We start from the raw sequence: 19,280 nt of genomic DNA, 5'->3' as shown, positions 1-19,280 counted from the left end.
CCAAGTCAGACTCATGGCCTTGCCGTTAGGCCATCCTGAGTATTATCCGCCTCAAACCTTCCAACTCTACACAGAGCGGGACGAGATCCTGGTTGATGCTCTGAGCCGAGTTATCTCTTCTCCGAGCGTTGAGATTATCTTGGAGATCTGACAGACTTCTCCCAACATGCTCGCTTCTTCCTACCTTATTGCAACTCTGGGAATTGAGGTTGTCTCGCAAGTCGGGTTGTCCCCGAAAGGCACCGTTATCCGCTGGGCGAGCCACTTCGGTCTCCCCATCAGACTCGGTGTTTTCATTTACCAAGATACTGATGCCATGTTCTCAGTTTTGTGGGACGTTCTTCGGGCGGATCCCTAGACTGTTATTCCTACGGGGTTGGTTAGGTCTTGAGGGGACACCAGCTCCATGCCTCGCGTGATTCGTATGGGCACGTTGGGGTGGAACACCCCGAGCCCCATGGGCATTGACTGCCTGGCGGTGTCCTCGGGCCCCTGTGTCGTTATCTTTGCCAGCCTGCTGAGGAACTTGATATCCTTTGGGATCTTGACGAGCCTTTTTCTGCTTTGGAGCAAGATTATCATCAGCCTTTCCCTTACCACGGTCCTGTTGTGGCATCAAGGCTCCAACTCCTGCTGGGTGCTCGACGGGCACCCCAGCTGGCGGATCTTGCGCCTCTGCGGCTGGGTGCTTGGGAAGCACCCCAGCTGCATTGACAAGTGGCACTCCAGCGGGGTGCGCAGGTGGCACACCAGTTGGATGCCTAGCTGGTACATTGTCATTGGGGTCCACTCGCAACCCCTGGGCTGCAAGAGTGGCCTTCATGGCAAGTACTATCTCTTGAAGGGCGACGATGTTACCTTCTTGAGCATCAATCTTTTGTTGCTGGGTGGCTACTTGCTCATGGAGTACCACTACCTCCGGTGTCTCTTCCGTCTCCATGGGTTGAGGGTATTCTTCCTCGTAATACCCTTGGTCGGCACCATTATCTTTGCCGTCATACTCGGCGTTTCATCGTAGTCCTCCATCATCTTCAGCATGTCCTGAGGTGTTTCCCTACTGAGTTCTCCTCCTTCAACTCCAGTAGGAGGGAGCACCTCTACTACTACAAAAAAGGCTTTTTAGGACTTGCGGGGTGCGAGTCCTCTATTTGAGAGCCTTAAAAACTGAGGTTTTTTATGACTTGCGAGGGCTCGCATTGCGAGTCCTAAAAAGTTTTATTTTTAATTTTAAAAAAAGTAAATGGTAGCCAAAGCTCTCGCTGGAGCTTCGACGATGACGGCAGCGCCACCACCCCATGGTGGTGGTTCGGTCTGATCCTTTAGTGGGTTTTGAAGCCCAAAGCACAAGGAATGCATTGGTGGTGGTCATTTGGCTCGGGGTGGCTCGAGGTGGTCAGAAAATGCCCAAAACGTTTTGGAAACCCACATGATCGCTGAACTTTGGAGGCTCCGTTGACTAGGCTAGGGGGCGCGTAAGGCCATGGCCTTGTGAGGCTGGGGGTTTCGGGGGCCGAGGAACGCCGTGGGCCGGTGCGTGTAGGCGAGGGGTGGTCGGAGCACCGCCGTTTGTGGCTGGGCAGTGGGGTTTCGTGAGAGAGAGAGAGAGAGAGAGAGAGATAGAGAGAGAGATGGGTGTTTTTTCTTTGTGATTTAATATATATAATAAAACTTTAGTTAAAAAAAAATTATTCAAACTTTTAGGACATACATAAGTTTTTAGGGCTTGCTTTGCGAGACCTAAAAGAAATTCTTTAAGGACTCTCAATGAGTGTTCTAAAAAGTCTAGAAACTTTTGTTAAAAAAAAATTCAAACTTTTAGGACACACATCACTTTTGCGAGTCATAAAATAAATTCTTTAAGGACTCTCAATGAGTGTCTTAAAAAGTCCAGGAGATGTTTTTAGGGCTCGCATCTAGGTGAGTGCCCTAAAAAAGTGTCCTAAAAGCATGCTTTTGTACTAGTGCTCATTTGTAACATTACTTCATGTAGTCACCATGGCTGTGTGTGTTTCAAATGCTTTCTTCAAGCTCTCAATGAAAGCACCAAAATATTGACCGCCTTTTTCGCTATCAACCTTAATAAGAGAGATTAAAAAAAAAAAACTATAAGAACACAATGATTTTTACGTGGTTCAGGTTATAAAAGAACCCTACTCCACGAGTCTCTGATATTAAGAGGATTGTAAGCTTATGATTGCAAGCTCCAATGGTGTATTCTTAGGCAGTGTTTAGATTGCTCTGAGTACAATGTCTTTTCTCTCTAAAAAAATGAACCCTTTACAATGAGACTCCCAACCCTATATATAGAGGCTAAGGTCATTAATACTAATCATAAGTAATTAATACACATTCTTCCCATTATTGGGGGATTAATACCAATTCAATGCATTGGGCTGCATCGAATAGAGACCATGACCCAAACGAGATTTGCGGGGCCCAATGCTGAAAAGCACCTACTTTATAGGGAACATGCCCCAAGTACTGTCAGGGCGTGCTGTAAGTACCTCAATGTCAGGCAGCGTAGTGGGTGTGCGAATTGTCGAGTCGTACACTCGACAACACTGTTGACGGATCGCCCATAAAGGTTGTCAGACGATCCTCTGCCCTGAAAACCCGCATTTGCTGACACGTTGCACCTTATCTTAGGTCCGAGAACCAGAACCTCGGACCTGGGAGACGACCGGGAGACGAGACCTCTCGCCTTAACTGCTTGAGCTGGAGAACCTCCAGCTCCGAGAACGAACATCGGGGAGTAATCTACTAGGGCACCCACGACCCACTATCAAAGGCAAGGTCTCACCTAAGAGGGCCCTTGCTTCGACTAAAGACCTCGGGCAGTAACATGCCCTGAGGATGCCTACGAACGTCCAAGCAAGTCGCTTGGGGTTGCCACGTGTCGGAGGTGAAAATACAGACAACAGAATAATTGGTTGTAACTTCCCTGAATCAAAGGAAGATATTCTCCCAACTAGGTCTATAAATAGCCTGGTATTTATCATTTGTAGGGGGACAATTGGGTACTGAGAATACTCTGTTGAATTGCTCTTAGAAAGTTTTGAGAGAGTATTACGAATCAATAATATTGACTCGTGGACTAGGCATATTTCAACTGCTGAACCACGTAAAGATCTTGTTGTTATTTTCTTCTTTTCTGAATCATTGTTTAGTGCTCTTCAAATTTAAATTGACGAAAAACGGCATCAACAATTGTAAACATGATTTAAACTTAAATCAAATTAAATAAATAAATAATTAAACAAATTAAAATAGAATATTTTTGAGATATTTTACAATGACAATTATTTAAAAATAATAAAACCATATATTTTATAACTTAAATAAAATTGAATTAAACTTAAACTCCACGTATTAGAATAACATCATATTAAACATATAACATAATATAATCTACTATCAACTAGAAACAAACTTATTTTTTTTAATAAAAAACTAGTAACAAACTTAAATTTAAAATATATGTATAATGTTAATATTATATTAAACATATAATATATAATCTCTTGTTGTCACTGCTAAATTCAAAATCTAGAACAAACATAAATTTGAATAAAAATAAATAAATTAAAATATGATATTTTAAAGATATTTTATGATAATTTAAATAATTAAATCATATTTATTTAAAAATAATAAAGTCATACAAATATCATTTTTTTATCTTATAAATTTGTGTGATAGTTTATTTTTTATCAAGTGATTGAAGCTCTTTTTCTTCATCAAATTCACCAAATAATATTGCGAGTTACATTAGAAATTAAAAATAGTTGATGCATGTATACTACTCTACACTATAACTTTTTATATTTTTATTTTATTCTATTATTAATTTCTTTTTAAATATTATTGTAATTTATATATATGTTATGTAGCAATGTAAATATATATATTTATGTGAATGTTGTGTTTAGATGTCATATAGCTAGAAGTTGTTAATATAAATATTTATATATACTATAGAACTGTAATTCATTCTATTATATATTAAAAAAAGAGATGAACCGGTTTTTATTAAAATTATAGACAATATTGCCTTAATTTTTTAATATATTTATGCCATACATTGTATTAAACATATTTTATTTAAATTTTTTATAATAATTAAAAAATAATAAAAATAAATACATATTTAAATAAATATGTATACAATTTAAAAATTAAGCAAATAAAAATTGCACGTTATTTTCATTTAATATATATATATATAATTAGATAGAGCATGAATAATGCTTGGCATTATACTTTATTTACAACAACTTGATTTATTTTTGAGAAAAAGAACTTCCATCGGAAATATCAGGAAGCACAAGAAGTGTACACTGTGAGAAAAATAGTTGACTATCTAATCCAAGGGCTTTTTGAGCAAAAGAGTGAGCTAATTGATTAGTTAGTTTCTCTAATAGTATACGAAATTGATGTCTTTGGGAAAGAAGAAAGTGAAGTTAACTACATCACGATCTTATCAACAACCAATTTAGGATTTGATTCAATACAAAAAGTTGGTAATTTAACTATAACACTTGAGCGTCAACATTTCATTTACGTCGGATCAATATTTAATTGGAGGAGGAGGGTACAACAACTTGAATTGATGATACATAGTTTTGATTTTGAGCTTTCATTTTATTATGCGTGAAAACATTAAAACCACTAATTATATATATATATAAATATATTTATAGATTTGGTTTTCATTCTATATATATATATATATATATAAATTTTCAGAAAATTTCGAATAGTTTACAATACCGAAAATTATGTTCAACATATGTTTTTGCACGCATGACTAATTTTTTTTATGCGCGTGGAAAACAACATGTTTGAACCTAGTTTTCGGTACTGTAAACTATTCGAAATTTTCTGAAAATTTGCAGAATGCTCTAAATAGCTACAATATACACAGTCATAAAAAAAAGTCGCTCCGAAAACTATTTACGGGTCGAGAAACACTGAAAGCTCTACCAGTAAAACTTAAAATGAAACTCTTATAGAAGAATTATCAATTGCCTTTATTTATTTATATTTATAGATTTGGTTTTCATTTTATTGCTCCATTTTGCAAGATTTAACCACCCAATTCAAATTGGTCGCTATTAACACATTGGGTTCTTTTTTTTTGTTTTTCAATGAATTTGATTATAGAAAAATGTGGTTTACGGAACACTGGTTAATGATTTAGATTATGGTTTGACAACGTGTCTGTTTTCAAACTAAAGCAAATGATAAATCTATTAATAATTTATTTCAATTTAAAAAAAATAAGAATGTCTAAATATATATGTTGTTCGTGGATGTATACAGCCATACAACTTTATTAGAATTGTATTATCTACATGAAGTGACAGTGATATTGATTTTTATAATAGTGAGATAAATTTTCATAAATGTGGATGATTAAACTAAATTGATACGTAATGTTTAAGTACATATTTTATAACACATGTCATTACTCTATTATTAATAACCTGATACTCGAGCTAATTTTATAGTGAAAAAAAAAAAAAACATAGAAGTTTCCATTTTTACCAAAATGCCCCCCGTGAAAATGAAAAGTAGTAGTAGTATTAAATCTAACGGTCCCAACCAACTCCACGTGGGACCCATGCGTGGAAATCCAAAGGCGGATTCGAAAGCTTAAATTGAAATCGAATTCACAGAGCCGGCGGATTCCGAGCTGATCTTCACTGGATTCGCTTCTCTTTTTGATGCCCACAAAATACAATTACAGATTACCAAAAAGAGGGAACAAAGTGTTGAGGGAAAGAGAGAAAAAGAAGTAAACAAATAGTTTATTTTTATTTTTTAAAATTATTTTAGGCCAAATATATTTTAACCTTTACTTATTATTATTATTTTTTATATTTTAAACTTAATTTTCTGGGAAAATATTTTTCGACTCTCGTTCAATCTGTCTTCATCTTTCTCTCTCTCTAAAAAGAAACCCTAACTTTCCAATTTTTCTTATGCCTTTTTTTTTTCTTCCTTAAATCTTTTTTTCTCTCCACAATTCGTGGGTTTCTAGGGTGTCAATGGTCTGAATTTTGAGTTTGAGGTCTGAGATTGATAGGGATCTGTAGTGGGAGATACGAAACAGAGCAACAATGGCGGCGTCGGATAAAGATCTTGAAGCACAGCTTCTTGAATCTGGTAACAGGCTTGTGGAACTCCCGTCGTCCGTCGATGAACTCCTTCCTCTTCTCGACGTAAGCCCCAATTTTTTTCTCCTTTACCCATCTCAATTTTGAAGTGTGGTGAAGTTTGTTTTCCAGTGTTTTCTGTTTTGTGGATGCATTTTTTCCCTGTAAAAATGTTTTTTTTTTTTCTGAGCAATTGTTTATTTGGCTCTTTGAATGGGTTTGCTATATTTTCCCTTTCATGAAAGCCTGTGACTTGGGCTTAGGTTTTTCTCGATCTGTTCTAAATATTGATTGCTTTAGCGTTGTGTTGCACACTGTTCAACTTGTTTTACGTTCTCGCGTTCTTAGTTTTATTTAGTTTTTGTTGTTCTAGGGCTTCATAATTAGTTAGGGTTTATACATGAACTTGCTATACATGAAACATTAATATTAACGCTTGTTATTTTGCTTCGTCGTATCAAAATATAAAACGCTGTAAATTGCTGTCACTTTCTTTAATGCATCTTTTGCCAGTTTTTTTCCTCCTCCTCCTCCGTCTCTTATAAAGTAGATGCCTTGGTGCAATCTTTTTATCAAAGAATTCGAACTTATCAATTAAACCAATGAAATACTTTTACATGTCAAATTGATGTTCTCTGATGTTTTTTGGGTAGAGATTTTGGATCGAACGTAATGGAAGGTTTTTTTTTTCCTAAAATAAAATAAATTTGTTTGCTTTCCATTTTCTTTTTGTGTTTTTGCGTCCAATACCACTCTTACGCCTTCTCATATTTTTGGTTGATGATAGAGAGTTGAGAGTTGTCTATCAAAGGTTGAGCAGTCGCCTTCTGAATCAATGCAAAATGCACTTTCTCCGTCATTGAAAGCATTGGTTGATGATACACTTTTAGGGCATTCAGATGTTGATGTTAAAGTCGCAGTTGCATCTTGCATCAGTGAGATAACAAGAATTACTGCACCTGATGCTCCTTATGATGATGACCAGATGAAGGTACCTAAAATATAAGTACATGGTTTTAGATTTTGTTTAAGCTCTGTCAATTTCGTCTTTTGTTAATTATTGTCCGATTTGTGTATGCAGGAGGTCTTTCAGCTTATTGTATCATCTTTTGAAAATCTGTGTGACAAGTCAAGCCGATCATACACAAAAAGAACCTCAATTCTTGAAACTGTTGCAAAGGTCAGATCTTGTGTCGTGATGCTGGATCTTGAATGCGATGCATTGATCCTGGAAATGTTCGAGCATTTTCTTAAAGCAATTAGGTACAGACCTATATATTTGTGTCCGTTGTTGCTTAATCCTTTGTTTTGTTGTTGCTGTAATACTTTCTTTTCTTTGTTGACTTGGAATGGTGAATATATTTGACATTTTAATTACTTAAGCAACGGGTTGTCGTTTGGTGCAGTGCTAAATTGATTTAATTTCTGTGTGTCAGTCAAATGCGGATCTTATTATGTGACTTTTCTTTCCTCTTTTCTGTTAATTTTTAAATTTTTTACGAGATAACCATATTTGCTAGGTCAGCACGGGATATGGCCTGTTATGATACCTGGAAATCAAGAATACTTTGGTCTTTGTGTCTTTTATTTTCTTGTGCAAAGTTAGAGTTTCTTTACTTGCATATCTTCAGGAAAAAACATTGATAACGAAAACTAGGTAGTTCTTTTTAGTATTAGCCCTTATGGTGGTGGGGGTAATCTTGACTCACTTAAGTTGGTTTTTGTGCTTGTGAGATGTTGTTATTTCCTACGGGTTTAGGTACCTTCTGGTACCCGCCCGCCCCTAATAGGGCGGGGTTGGGGAGATTATATTGGGGTGGGGTCAGGGATGGGTGTAATCTATAACAGTGTTGGGGCCGGGGTGGGGTCGGGGGCATCAAGCCCTGCCCCAGATCCACCATGATGTACATGTATTATGTATATATTTAAGCCAAAAGGTTATAAACCCTAAACTCCTATCACTTTACATTTACTGCCGACTACTCCTCTCATGAGTCATCATCACCATCTTCATCTTCTTCCTAGTTTGACCACTATCTTCTTCCCTTCGACCACGCACCAAGTTCCAGCTCGATGCAGACGTGAAAGCAGGCACCCACTTGCCTCTATTCTCTCATCTGTCACTGCCATTTGTGCATGTGAGAGGTCTTGATTGCAAAACTATTTGTAAGACTGGACTTGTATTTAAATCTTTTTTTTTTCATGTTAATTAATGTTTCTAGTTTTAATTATATATGTGTATATATATATATTAAATGGGACATATATAGAGAGACCAATATAGCATTGTAGGCAAAGTAAAAAAAATATTTTTTATAATATGTATGGATAGATTGAATAATGAAAAGAAGAAGGCATTGCTTTCAATAGGAGTACATGATAAATATAATCCAAAAATAAAAATAAAAATGGGGGCAAAAGTATGATGAAACAAAATGTTCTGCATATATTGCATCTGCTTAAACCGGAAATTAATACTTTTATTTGAACCAGAAATTAATACTTTTATTGGGTACCCATTAGGACTTGACACTCGATGGGGATTCCCCGCATCCACTCCAACCTCATTTAGGCGGAGTCGGGCCTGGGGATGGGGTGGGGGAGCATTCCTCAATCCTGCCCAGCCCGTTTACATCCCTAGTTTTTGGTGGCTCATGAGATTAATTTTATATTATGTAAACAATGAAGGTTAAATGACAGTGATGTCATACCTTGAAATCTCTGAAGGCCAAATATTTTGACATGTTTGTTTTGGGACTTGAACTTTATGTGTTTTGCAACCCTTACCTTTTTTGCTTCACAATCCCCTTTCTTGTATTTAGGTTTCTGTGATTCATACTTCATGTCTTCAATTTTATTGATTTGTATTCCTGTTGAGAAACTGTGGTTGCTTTATTACCTTTTGACCAATGTTTCCTTCTGAAAAATCTTCAGGGATTATCATCCAGAGAATGTTTTTTCATCCATGGAGACGATAATGACCCTTGTTTTAGAAGAAAGTGAAGATATTCCAGTGGAGCTCCTCACCCCTATACTAGACTGTGTGAAAATTGACAACGAAGTAATTTACTGTCTGAGTTACAGTTTACAATTTTTTTGTCTTCCTGTTTTTTTTTTGCTACTAATCTGTTACCATACTATGTTTTTCAGGACGTTTTGCCCATTGCTCGGAAATTGGGAGAGAGAGTTCTTGAAATTTGTGCTGCGAAGGTTAAACCTTACTTGGTACAGGCTGTAAAGGATCTGGGTATTTCATTAGATGACTACAGTAAAGTTTTATCTACAATATGCCAAGATGCTGAAGCTGCTGTTGAGCAAAATGAAGTCCAAGCTTCTGATGAGAATATGGTACTTATCTTAGTATGTTGTAAATTCATTGCTTATTCTGTTAAAGAATGTATTACTTGACTGCTTTCTACTCGAACCAATTTGTGGCTGAGCCTGCTTTGTTCTTCACAATCTTGTTTAAGTAAGCATTTTATACGATCACACAATTTATAATTTCACTTCTCCTTCCGTTTCTCGTAGTCTACTGATAGCTTTCCTCCATGTAGTATGTTTTGTGATTAAATGTTAAAAGAATGAAAGTTGACTTGCTTGTGATTAATCTTTAATGTCTTTGTGGTTTGTATCCATTTATCCTATCCTTTTAGGGAAATTGTTTGGACATCTTTGTGTTTGATTTTTCTTTCTTTTGTTTGGCAAGGGTTTTATTTGATGCATGCATGCTGTCATGTAGTTGTGCTTTCTTGCACTAACTGTATTTTACTCATTTAATTTTCCAAAATTGTTTGGATTCTGTTATTGTGATTCCATTATACACATGTTTTTCAGGCTGTTGAGAGCAGGTCAATGAAGCCATCCTTGGATAATGGATCCCAGGTATGCCATCTTTCTACTTTAATTTAGTTATATGATATAATTTTTACTGATTTCTCTTTGTTGTGTCTCTGCTCTAGCTTGAGATTAACTTAAAATAAGTCTTAGCCAACTTAGTTTCTAATACAGGAGGATAAAGCGGAAACCACAGAAGCAGGATCACTTGAACAAGCTGTAATTTCTATGGATAGATCTCCACAGTCTGCAATGAGTAATGGTATAACACAGGCTGTGGGAGATGACTCTTTGGCTGATTCTAGCTCCCTAAAGAAGCAAGAGGATGATCAGCGAATTGAGAGTACCAAGGATTTAGATGCATCAAGCAATGCTGATCCTGATAGTTTGAACACTGAGAATGCAGCAGATACAGAAAAAAAGCTAGAGCAGAGCAATAAGACAGTAGGAAGAAAAACTAGTTCGTCTGCAAAATCTACTACTTCAGAAAATCCTCATGTTGATAATGAGAAGGAAAGTGCTGATAATGAGAAGAATATTGCAGATAATGAGAAGAAAAGTGCAGAAAATGAAAAGGAAAGTGCAGAAAATGAGAAGGAAAGTGCAGAAAATGAGAAGGAAAGTGCAGACAATGAGAAGGAAAGTGCAGACAATGAGAAGGAAACAGAGAAATTTCCAGACCAGGAAGAACAAGGTGAGGATCTTCCTGGTTCACCACATCAGGGTACATCTGCTGAGGCAGCAGTACCTTCAGAAAATGATAAGGAGTCTGATGTTAAGCTTTCATCACCCAAGGCATTGGACAGTGAATCTGCTACTGTTGCTTCTACGTCTCCAAGTTTGAAACTTACTGATGAAAGTCGTTCCAAAAAGTCTGGACGACAGAAGAAGAAGGATAATTCAGATAAGGAAGCTGCTCCATCTTCAGATGATGCCTCCAAAAAGGTAGCTGATGGGATAAGTGATTCAGAGGTGAAGACAAACAGGCGTTCTGGGAAAAAGGTGCCAGTTTCTATTTCTAATGAGAATAAAGTTTTAGCAGAGGTTAAGGTATCCAAGAAGGAAAGTGGAACTACAAGTGATTCAGAGGCAAAACCTTTGAGGCAGTTAGCTAAGAAAGTCGATGGAGGCAGTAAAAATGAAGAAGGATCGTCAGCAAAGCATGTGGAGGATAAGAAGAGGGCTAGGGGAAAAACTCTTTCTGAGAAGGATAGAAAAAAAACTTCTATTAAGGATGATAGCAAAGTACATTATTATTAGCTTTGAATACTTTGCTTTTGTTCTTAGTGATGATGCTATTACTTCTTATTTTTAACAATACTATTTGTAACATGCTTTTGCTGTTTTGAATTGTGCAGGATACTATTGCTTCACCAAAGTCATTGGGGAAATCAACCAAAGATGAACAAAAGAATGAGGAGACCCCGAAGACAAATTCTAAGAGAAAACGTACTCCTGGCAAAGTAAAGGTATATTTTAGTACTTCTATTTATCTTTATAATATTTCTGATGTCATAAAATAAGAACTAGTATTATAGTATTAACATATAAAGCCAAACTTCACAATGCCATGTATTGGTCTAACGACACTTGGGTGCTTTCTAAAATCAATTTTCTTATTTGATCCCTATCAGGAGTCTGGTGATAAAGGTTATGATGAGGATTTGATTGGTATGAAGGTTAGAGTTTGGTGGCCAAAGGATCAATCGTAAGTACTTACTGTATAATGTATTGCTAAGGAATTCTTTTCAACAACTTTGTTTTCACATACATTTGTGGTTTATTTAAACAATGAAATTTGAAATTTCTTGTCTTAATCCACAATTGACTGTATAATAGGCTTAGTCCTGTTAGAACCTCAAATCTTACCAGACGAAGGATTTTCTTATTATCATTTCTTTTTAAATAATGTACAGGTACTATAATGGTTTTATTGAATCTTTTGATCCAGTCAAAAAGAAGCATAAGGTTAGATGTGGAACGAAGGATTTCTTGTGTTTAATTTAAGTTCGTGAGGTTTTTTTTTTGGATGTAATGTTACACTTCAGTTACTGAATTAACTGATTAATTTTTATAGGTTTTGTATAATGATGGTGATGAAGAAGTATTAAATCTTAAAAGAGAAAAGTGGGAGTTCATTGAAGGTGATTCTGTGTCCGATGAGGTAACTGACTTCCTGTTTTGTATTTGCTACTTGTATGGTTTCGTTGCTGTTAAAATTCATGAAGCTTCACTCTTTTTCCAGGAAGGTAAAGCTGATCTATTAAGTCCTGATGCTTCCACTGAAATGTAAGTTGTTATTAATGTAGTTATTGCAGCCCTGATTATCATGATTACGGATATTTGATTAATCTTTTTTTCTCAAATCACGACAGTGGACCCTCTTTTTTGGTTGGCTTATGAAAATGCTTTTAAAAGTCTGAGATATTGTGAGTAAAGAGTGATAAAATTGTTATGATCTGAAATGAACTTTTTAGCTTGGTACAGTTGTTGCATCTGATAATAAGATTGCCTATACAATTGCATGTTACAGCTTGATTGTTGCTTTGGCAGGCAAAACTATTTTGTGCTTTGGTTCACTTTTAGTTGAATTTAGTCATTCTGTGAATTTATTATTTTCACTTAGTAGTGTTTGAGGTTGCCATGATAAACAGACATAGCTTAGGGGGTTTTATGTTTTGTTGCCTTGCATTCGCACTTTTTAATGACTGCCCTTTATTATTTAGAATTTAAAAGTTGATGCTAATTGCCATCTCGATCTCAAGCTTGAAGATTGTCCTCGTCAAAAAGGAGAGATAATGTTCAAGCAATAGACAAGTACCTAGTTTTTGAGATTGCATGACTTTGTTTTTGAGAATATTTATCTTACCTAGTTTTTGTCATCATTTTGGGCCTTTAGCTAATTCTTTAGTTGCTTGTTTATGCTCAAAGAACCTTCAAGCATAATATTACAAGTTAATTTCGATTAAATATGTATATTGTAATGGAATTTTTTCTGAAAATTATTCCCTTGGATTATATGTATTTCCTCGTATTAACAGACTAACATTGATTTTTTTCGTCAACATAAGCAGTCCCTTAAAGAAAAAAGTGAAGATAAAATCGGATGACCCCTCTAAACAAAAAAAGATTGAGGCTTCACCCAAAAAGTAAGTGTATATGTTGTACATTTTGTCTATTAATTTATTTATTTTGTTCTTAATGTCTTACATTACTGTCCAGGGGTGCTTCATCCAGCAAATCGAAGAGCATTCCAAAATCTGGACTGGGAAATAAAGCTGAGGGCAAATCCAAAGATGATTCCAAATCTGTTGGCAAGTCGGAGGAGGTGAGTGGTGGCAAATCCAAGGATCATACACCAAAAAGTGCTAGTAGCAAATCAGCCAATGTTGCGTCAAAATCATCAAGCAAGTCTAGGAATAATGATTCTCAGACACCAAAGACTACCAAATCCAAGGACGAAAGCAGCACACCGTCCACCAAGTCCAAGCAAGAAATCCAGAAATCTGGGAAGTTAAAGTTGGGCACGCCAAAAACAGCTACTGTTTTCAAGGATAAAACCCATCAAAGTGGTGGAAAGTCCAGTGCCAATGGTACTGGTAAAGTGAAGTCCGGTTCATCGAAGATAAAAGAGGTTGAAGATGCCAAGGAAAGCTCCTCTGATTCAGGTAAACCAGTGGAGAGTACTAAAGGCAAGTCCTTGAATCCCTCCAAGGCTCAGGAAAGTGAGGTTAAGGAAAGTGAGGTTAAGACAGGTAAGAAGCGACGAAGAAGCACAAAAGGCTGATCCTTTTCTTCTGTTCATTTCCTCGGGAAAAAAAGTTGTGTAGCTCTGCAAATTGATAGTAGACACGCATTGGTTACTTGCCATCATCATCTTTACATGGTGGCAAGCTACGGATGTTAATTAACAGTTAGTTGGTAGTCTATATAGTTGTAGGATTAAGGTGGCGTTTTTTGCATTCATGCTTTTTTTTTTTTTTACATTAGATGGGATTAATGTTATTTGGGAGGAAGGCAGCAGAATCTCTTTGGGCTGGTTTGGTTCTTGTTAAAACAGATGTGTTTCATAGATAATGTCGTAGATCTGCAAACTTAGTGTCAGAATCAGAGTGATCTTCAGATGACTGCCAAGATTCACTAACCTTATTGATGAGTTACCATTAATGTCCACATATTTTAGTGATTTATGTTTATTATTTAGTAGTAGATCATGAAGCCATGGAAGATGAAGTGAAAGTGTTCATTCGGCTTTCAGCTTATTTCTAGTCGTGTAAAGGGGTTCAGAATTACTTGGTTCTATGATTGATTAATTTTTGTGAGTTGTGTAGTTTTGCTTCGTTCGTTTGAGAGAAACTAGGGATCCCAACTAGACAATGTAAAAAAAAAAAGGTTATTTGGAGGTGACTTTGATTTTTAATATTGATAAATTTTATGTATTTTATACAAATGGGCAAGAACGGTATTAATAGTTTGCAAGATAGATTAAATTAGACTTTGTTTAGTTCAGGAGATTAACCAGACTGGGGACCAATTAAAGTCTTGGGCTATCAACTTGAGGCCCGGTGAACCTACCTACTAGTGAATATTCTTTGAAGGAGACTTGAAAGCATATTGTATGATAAATTTGTTTATCTGATAAACTTGTGGTTGGGTGAAAAGTGGTGCTTTTATACCTAGTCAATATTAAAACTAATAATCTAGTTTATGTACGATTCAAATTAGTAATCTATTTTATGTAAGATTAAAATTAGTAATCTAGTTTGTTACGGTTGTTTGAGGAGTATAATTAAACATATGATTTCATATTTGCTCAAAAAAAAGTCGTTGATAACAATATAATGAAATGGATTAAGACAGATTGGTTGAGCCGCATACGTAACGGTATGTAGAATCTTTAAATTAGTCAAATAACAATAAGGGTCAGTTTGGTAGCTGTAAAATTAAGCATTTTTGATACACAAAGTGATAATCAATATACACGTATAATTATATATATATATATATATAGTTGATGTAGCTAAAATTCTAATTATAATGATTCAAAATTTTCATTTTTTATATTTTAATTATCTTTTTTTTTTCTTTCTAAATCATAAAATTAATATGTATTTGATAAATTAAAAATTAAAAATAATATGAGATGCAAAAAATAATATTATAGTGTATAATAAAATCTATATTAATAAACATTTTTAAAAAAAATCTCTCTACATTAATATGATTTGTTAATATAAAATTACTAAAATAAAAAATATTTGAAATATCTAATAAATATAAACTATAAAAATATTTAAGATTTAAATATTATTTATGTTATTATCATATTAATTTATTTTAAATATTTTAATTTGGATTAATATACAATAAATATGTAAATATATTTAGATAATAAAAATTCATTTATTGTAGAGTTTTTTCGAAAAATATTTTTTAGAAAAAGCTAAAAGCATTGTTTAGCTAAGTTTTTACTTTTGCTTAGAGCACTCACAATAGGTGCTCTACTCTATCTCTCAAAATATCTCATCAAAATTGAACTTTTTATATTTTAACTCACATTTTCACATTATACTCTACATCATATTTTTTATATTTTTTAAATATTATATTTATAAATATTATTTATTAGTTAAAATAAAAAAAATTGAAAAAAAAATAAAAATAAAAAATAACTTATGGGAGAGAGAAAGGGAAAAAAAGATAAAAAAAAAATTAATGAAGCTTTAAAAGCCTAGCTACATTTGGTGAAAAATATATTGGTGTTAGAGCCTATGTATTTTAGTTAATTCTTTAGAGCATCCAATGGAGATGAATTTTAAATCCTTAGCTATTTATTTTTACATCTTTGCTAGTTTAGAGCATCCATTGAGAATGTTTTTATAACTTAAAATATAAGATAAGTAAAAGTTGTAGCTTATTTTTTCTGTTTGGATAACTATTACATAAAGATTTTTTTTTAATGAAAAGTTAGTTTCAAAGTGTTTGGAATTATATTAATAAAAAAAAAGATCTTTTATGAGTAAATTAGGAATTATAAAAATTATTTTAATTGAGAAAACAATTTTTCAAAAGTCCTTTTGGGAAAAACTAGGTAGCTTCTCCCAAAATGACTTCTAAATTAAAATAAGACTTTATTTTTCCCCCGAACACCTCTAAAATGACTTTTTTAGTTCTAGAAGCTTAGCCAAACGGAGCCAAAAGTTGGGTTGTGCTAGCTTTAGCCTTTAGTTGTAACATCTACATAACTGTTTACCAAACACCTTTATTGCACAATTTTTTCATAAATCAACTTCTAACTTTTCTAAAAGTTGTACCAAACTAGCCCTAAGCCTTCTAACTTGTCAGTTCCCTCTAAAAAAAATACTTTCCATAATAATTGGATGAAAAAACAAGGTTTTGTTAAGAGTTGACAACTATGGACACTGATTGTTACAATTATTTATATGTAGATAATGTTTTTGTATTCTAATTGCCATGTATAAAGTTATAACATTATGATCATTCTTGTATTAAGCATTGACTAATTTTTATTTGTAATTAGCAGCTAAGGTCCCTGATATTTTGATATAGTAGCATTTAAGTTCCTAATATTTTTTTTAAAGAAAAAGTCCATAATCTTTTGATATAGTAGTATTTAAGTCTCTAATTTTTTTTTAAGATAAAAGTCACTTACGTTAACATGTTGTTGTACTCGTTCCCATTTTTGTTAAGTGTCACCTAAAGACTCAGTCACTTTGGCGTCTGCCATTGTGTCCTCTTTTCCAAATTGTTAATAAAAATAAAATGATCTTGAATTGTCTGTTGAGTTTTTGCTTGGTATGCTAATCGATGTTACCTTTTCTTTTCTTTTCTTTCTTTCGAAGCACCAACCAATGCTTTAATTTGTTGCCTGTCCACACATCATGTTCGGTGGACTTTTTCTTTGTAATATATAAATATATATATATATATATGCATAAATACGCACACTTATATTAACTCACATATGCATACACAGTGTTTAATTAGGTTTTAACAGTTGAAACCGGTGTGGAGACCAATCACCATTATAGAGAATAGACCATCAGAGTGGTTTTTACAGTATAAACCAAAATAATTTTATATATGCACACGCCCCCCCCAAAAAAAAAAAAAACTATTTCGTTGGGCTAGTAATGATGTTATTGTCATTCATGATATAAAATAATAATGGTGTATTTATAAGCTAAAATTTCTGTGATAATTGCTGCAATCCCCACATGCAACATCGACTTGTCCCCCACTTAGGTATTTTAACAAATTTAGTGGCTTACTGTGTATATATATATATATATATATGTATTTGCTGGTGCGTTGTAGTTGTAGTTGTAGTTGAAACTTGAAAATTGAAAATTCCAAGTCCCTTTATAATGTAATGTATATTTGTTTGTGGGTGCGTTGTAGTTGAAACTTGAAAAACTCTATAGTCCCTTTTGAATGGATGAACAATGCTTGCTCTATTTATTAGTTAAGTTTAGTATAGATCATATGTTCCTTCCTCTACGTTTGTGGGTTTTTCTCCGCAATGATTTACAAGGTTTATGCTTTTTTAGATTCTGTGCTTATTATTTGTTTGAACCCTGTGTTTTGTCAAATTACTTTGGACCTTATGTTTTGTAAAATAGTTCAAATAGAACCTTAAACTCGATTTTGATAAGAGTTTTCTCAACTGAAATCACAAATAATTCACTAAACTAACAATTCAGAACAAAAATAAAATCATTCTGCTTAAAAACTGTGTTGTTATATTCAATTTTTTCTTCATAAAAATTGAGTTTATAGGCCTATTTGAACTATTTTACAAAATATAAAGTCTGAAAATAAATTTTTTAAAACACAAATCCAAACCGATAATAAGAAAAAATACAAAATCTAAAAAAGTATAATCCCTAATTTATAACATTTTTGGTCAAATGTTACTGCAAATTGCAAAATGCAAATTTCATGTAAAAAGCAAGGGCGGAGAAGAGTTGAAGATATGGTTCATCATCAACCAAAAAAAAGTGACTTTCCTTTTGTCCTTTACCCAAACCAATCGTGACTCACAGTCACAGAATCATTGTGGAATTTTTATCACTTCTTTTCTGTCCTCATGTTATAGCTGCTGCAGATATATTATCAATCCAAGTCATTGTTCCAAAAATTAAAAAAAAAATAGAAATAGAAAAATTCAATGCTTTCATGATTATGTTTCTTTCAATTATAGAGTTAATGGAGCATATTTAACTTAATTTGAACATTTTTTCCCCCACTTTGCCACTACACTAAATACCATTTTTGGATATATTTAATCATTGACCAATTTTGTAAATATTTGTTATTAGAGTAATGATATGTGCACACCAAACCAAATAAGCACCAAAAACATTATAAACATTGATGTGTTATTATTCATTATCTTAAATAAATCCGATTGACTGGTGCATATTCAGTGTGCACATATCACTCTTGTTATTATTGACCTAAGAATTTGAAGTGACTAAATGGGAGAAATTCATACATGCTGTATATCTAATTTCAAACACCTAATTAATGCTTATAACCTGACTAATTATGAGTGGAGAGTAGGTTAGAAGGATAAAAAAAAATAATAAAACCAATATTTCTTTACTATCATTTTAATATATAAAAGAGGGGGAAAGAAAGCTCTCAAATCTTTTCATGCAGTGAAAGTGGAAGGATATGATATATTTATATATATAATAAAAATGATATACAGGCAGATATATAGGGTTATTCTCTGTCTTTGCAAATAAGAAAATTTTACTTCTCTGTCTTTTCAAGTAAGAAAATTTTACTTCTCCTTTTTGTTTTATTTCTCTTTTCCTACCTTTTTTTCAATCCTTCCACTCCAATTTTTTCTTGCCAAAATATAAAGGGTAGTTTTCTGGTGAAAAAAAAAAACACCAGCGCACTCCTCTAATTTTTGGTTCGGAAAGTATTTTTTGCGCAATTTTTTTATGGTAGTGTATATTTTAATTATTTAAAATATTCATTAAATTTTTAGAAAATTTTGAATAATTTACAATGTCAAAAACAATATACAAATAAGCTACTTTCCACGCGCATAACAAAAAATCACACGTGCAACAAATAGAACCTTATTTTTTAGTATTGTAAATTATTCAAAATTCTTTAAAATATTGTAAAATATTATAAATAATTATAATATACACGACCATAAAAAAATTTGCACAAAAAATACTTACTGAACTATCCGAAACTTTCCCAGGGTTATATATATTTATAAGACAATTTTTCTATAGGGGC

The 19,280-nt window shown here is 33.7% G+C and overlaps 1 protein-coding gene across 4 annotated transcripts; it reads left to right on the top strand.

Annotated features, from left to right (window-relative positions):
- The first annotated feature begins 5,707 nt into the window (after window positions 1–5,707).
- Window positions 5,708–14,322, top strand: LOC133803346 (sister chromatid cohesion protein PDS5 homolog C). 4 transcript variants are annotated; one of them, XM_062241350.1, is made up of 14 exons: window positions 5,708–6,224; window positions 6,946–7,149; window positions 7,240–7,421; window positions 9,093–9,219; window positions 9,309–9,506; window positions 9,993–10,040; window positions 10,155–11,237; window positions 11,351–11,461; window positions 11,627–11,700; window positions 11,909–11,960; window positions 12,070–12,156; window positions 12,238–12,281; window positions 13,064–13,141; window positions 13,215–14,322. In XM_062241350.1, exons 1-14 carry the CDS (start codon window positions 6,123–6,125, stop codon window positions 13,777–13,779), a joined length of 2,955 nt encoding a protein of 984 aa, XP_062097334.1. In that variant the 5' UTR covers window positions 5,708–6,122; the 3' UTR covers window positions 13,780–14,322. The 4 variants fall into 4 exon arrangements, with proteins under 4 accessions (XP_062097334.1, XP_062097336.1, XP_062097335.1 ...); XM_062241352.1 differs by having other exon boundaries at window positions 5,709–6,224; window positions 10,167–11,237; XM_062241351.1 differs by having other exon boundaries at window positions 5,709–6,224; window positions 13,067–13,141.
- The last annotated feature ends 4,958 nt before the right edge of the window (window positions 14,323–19,280 follow it).

The sequence above is a fragment of the Humulus lupulus genome, chromosome X (genome assembly GCF_963169125.1).
Source record: "Humulus lupulus chromosome X, drHumLupu1.1, whole genome shotgun sequence".
NCBI classification, from domain to species: Eukaryota; Viridiplantae; Streptophyta; class Magnoliopsida; order Rosales; family Cannabaceae; genus Humulus; species Humulus lupulus.
The sequence above is the reverse complement of the archived record's forward strand: the minus strand, read 5'-3'. Positions and strand labels throughout refer to the sequence as shown.

Coding starts and splice junctions, on each gene's coding strand:
- LOC133803346 (XM_062241350.1), top strand. CDS start 6,123: ATGGCGGCGTCGGATAAAGATCTTGAAGCACAGCTTCTTGAATCTGGT. Junction 7,422..9,092: donor CATTTTCTTAAAGCAATTAG/GTACAGACCTAT, acceptor AAAAATCTTCAG/GGATTATCATCCAGAGAATG. Junction 9,507..9,992: donor AAGCTTCTGATGAGAATATG/GTACTTATCTTA, acceptor CATGTTTTTCAG/GCTGTTGAGAGCAGGTCAAT.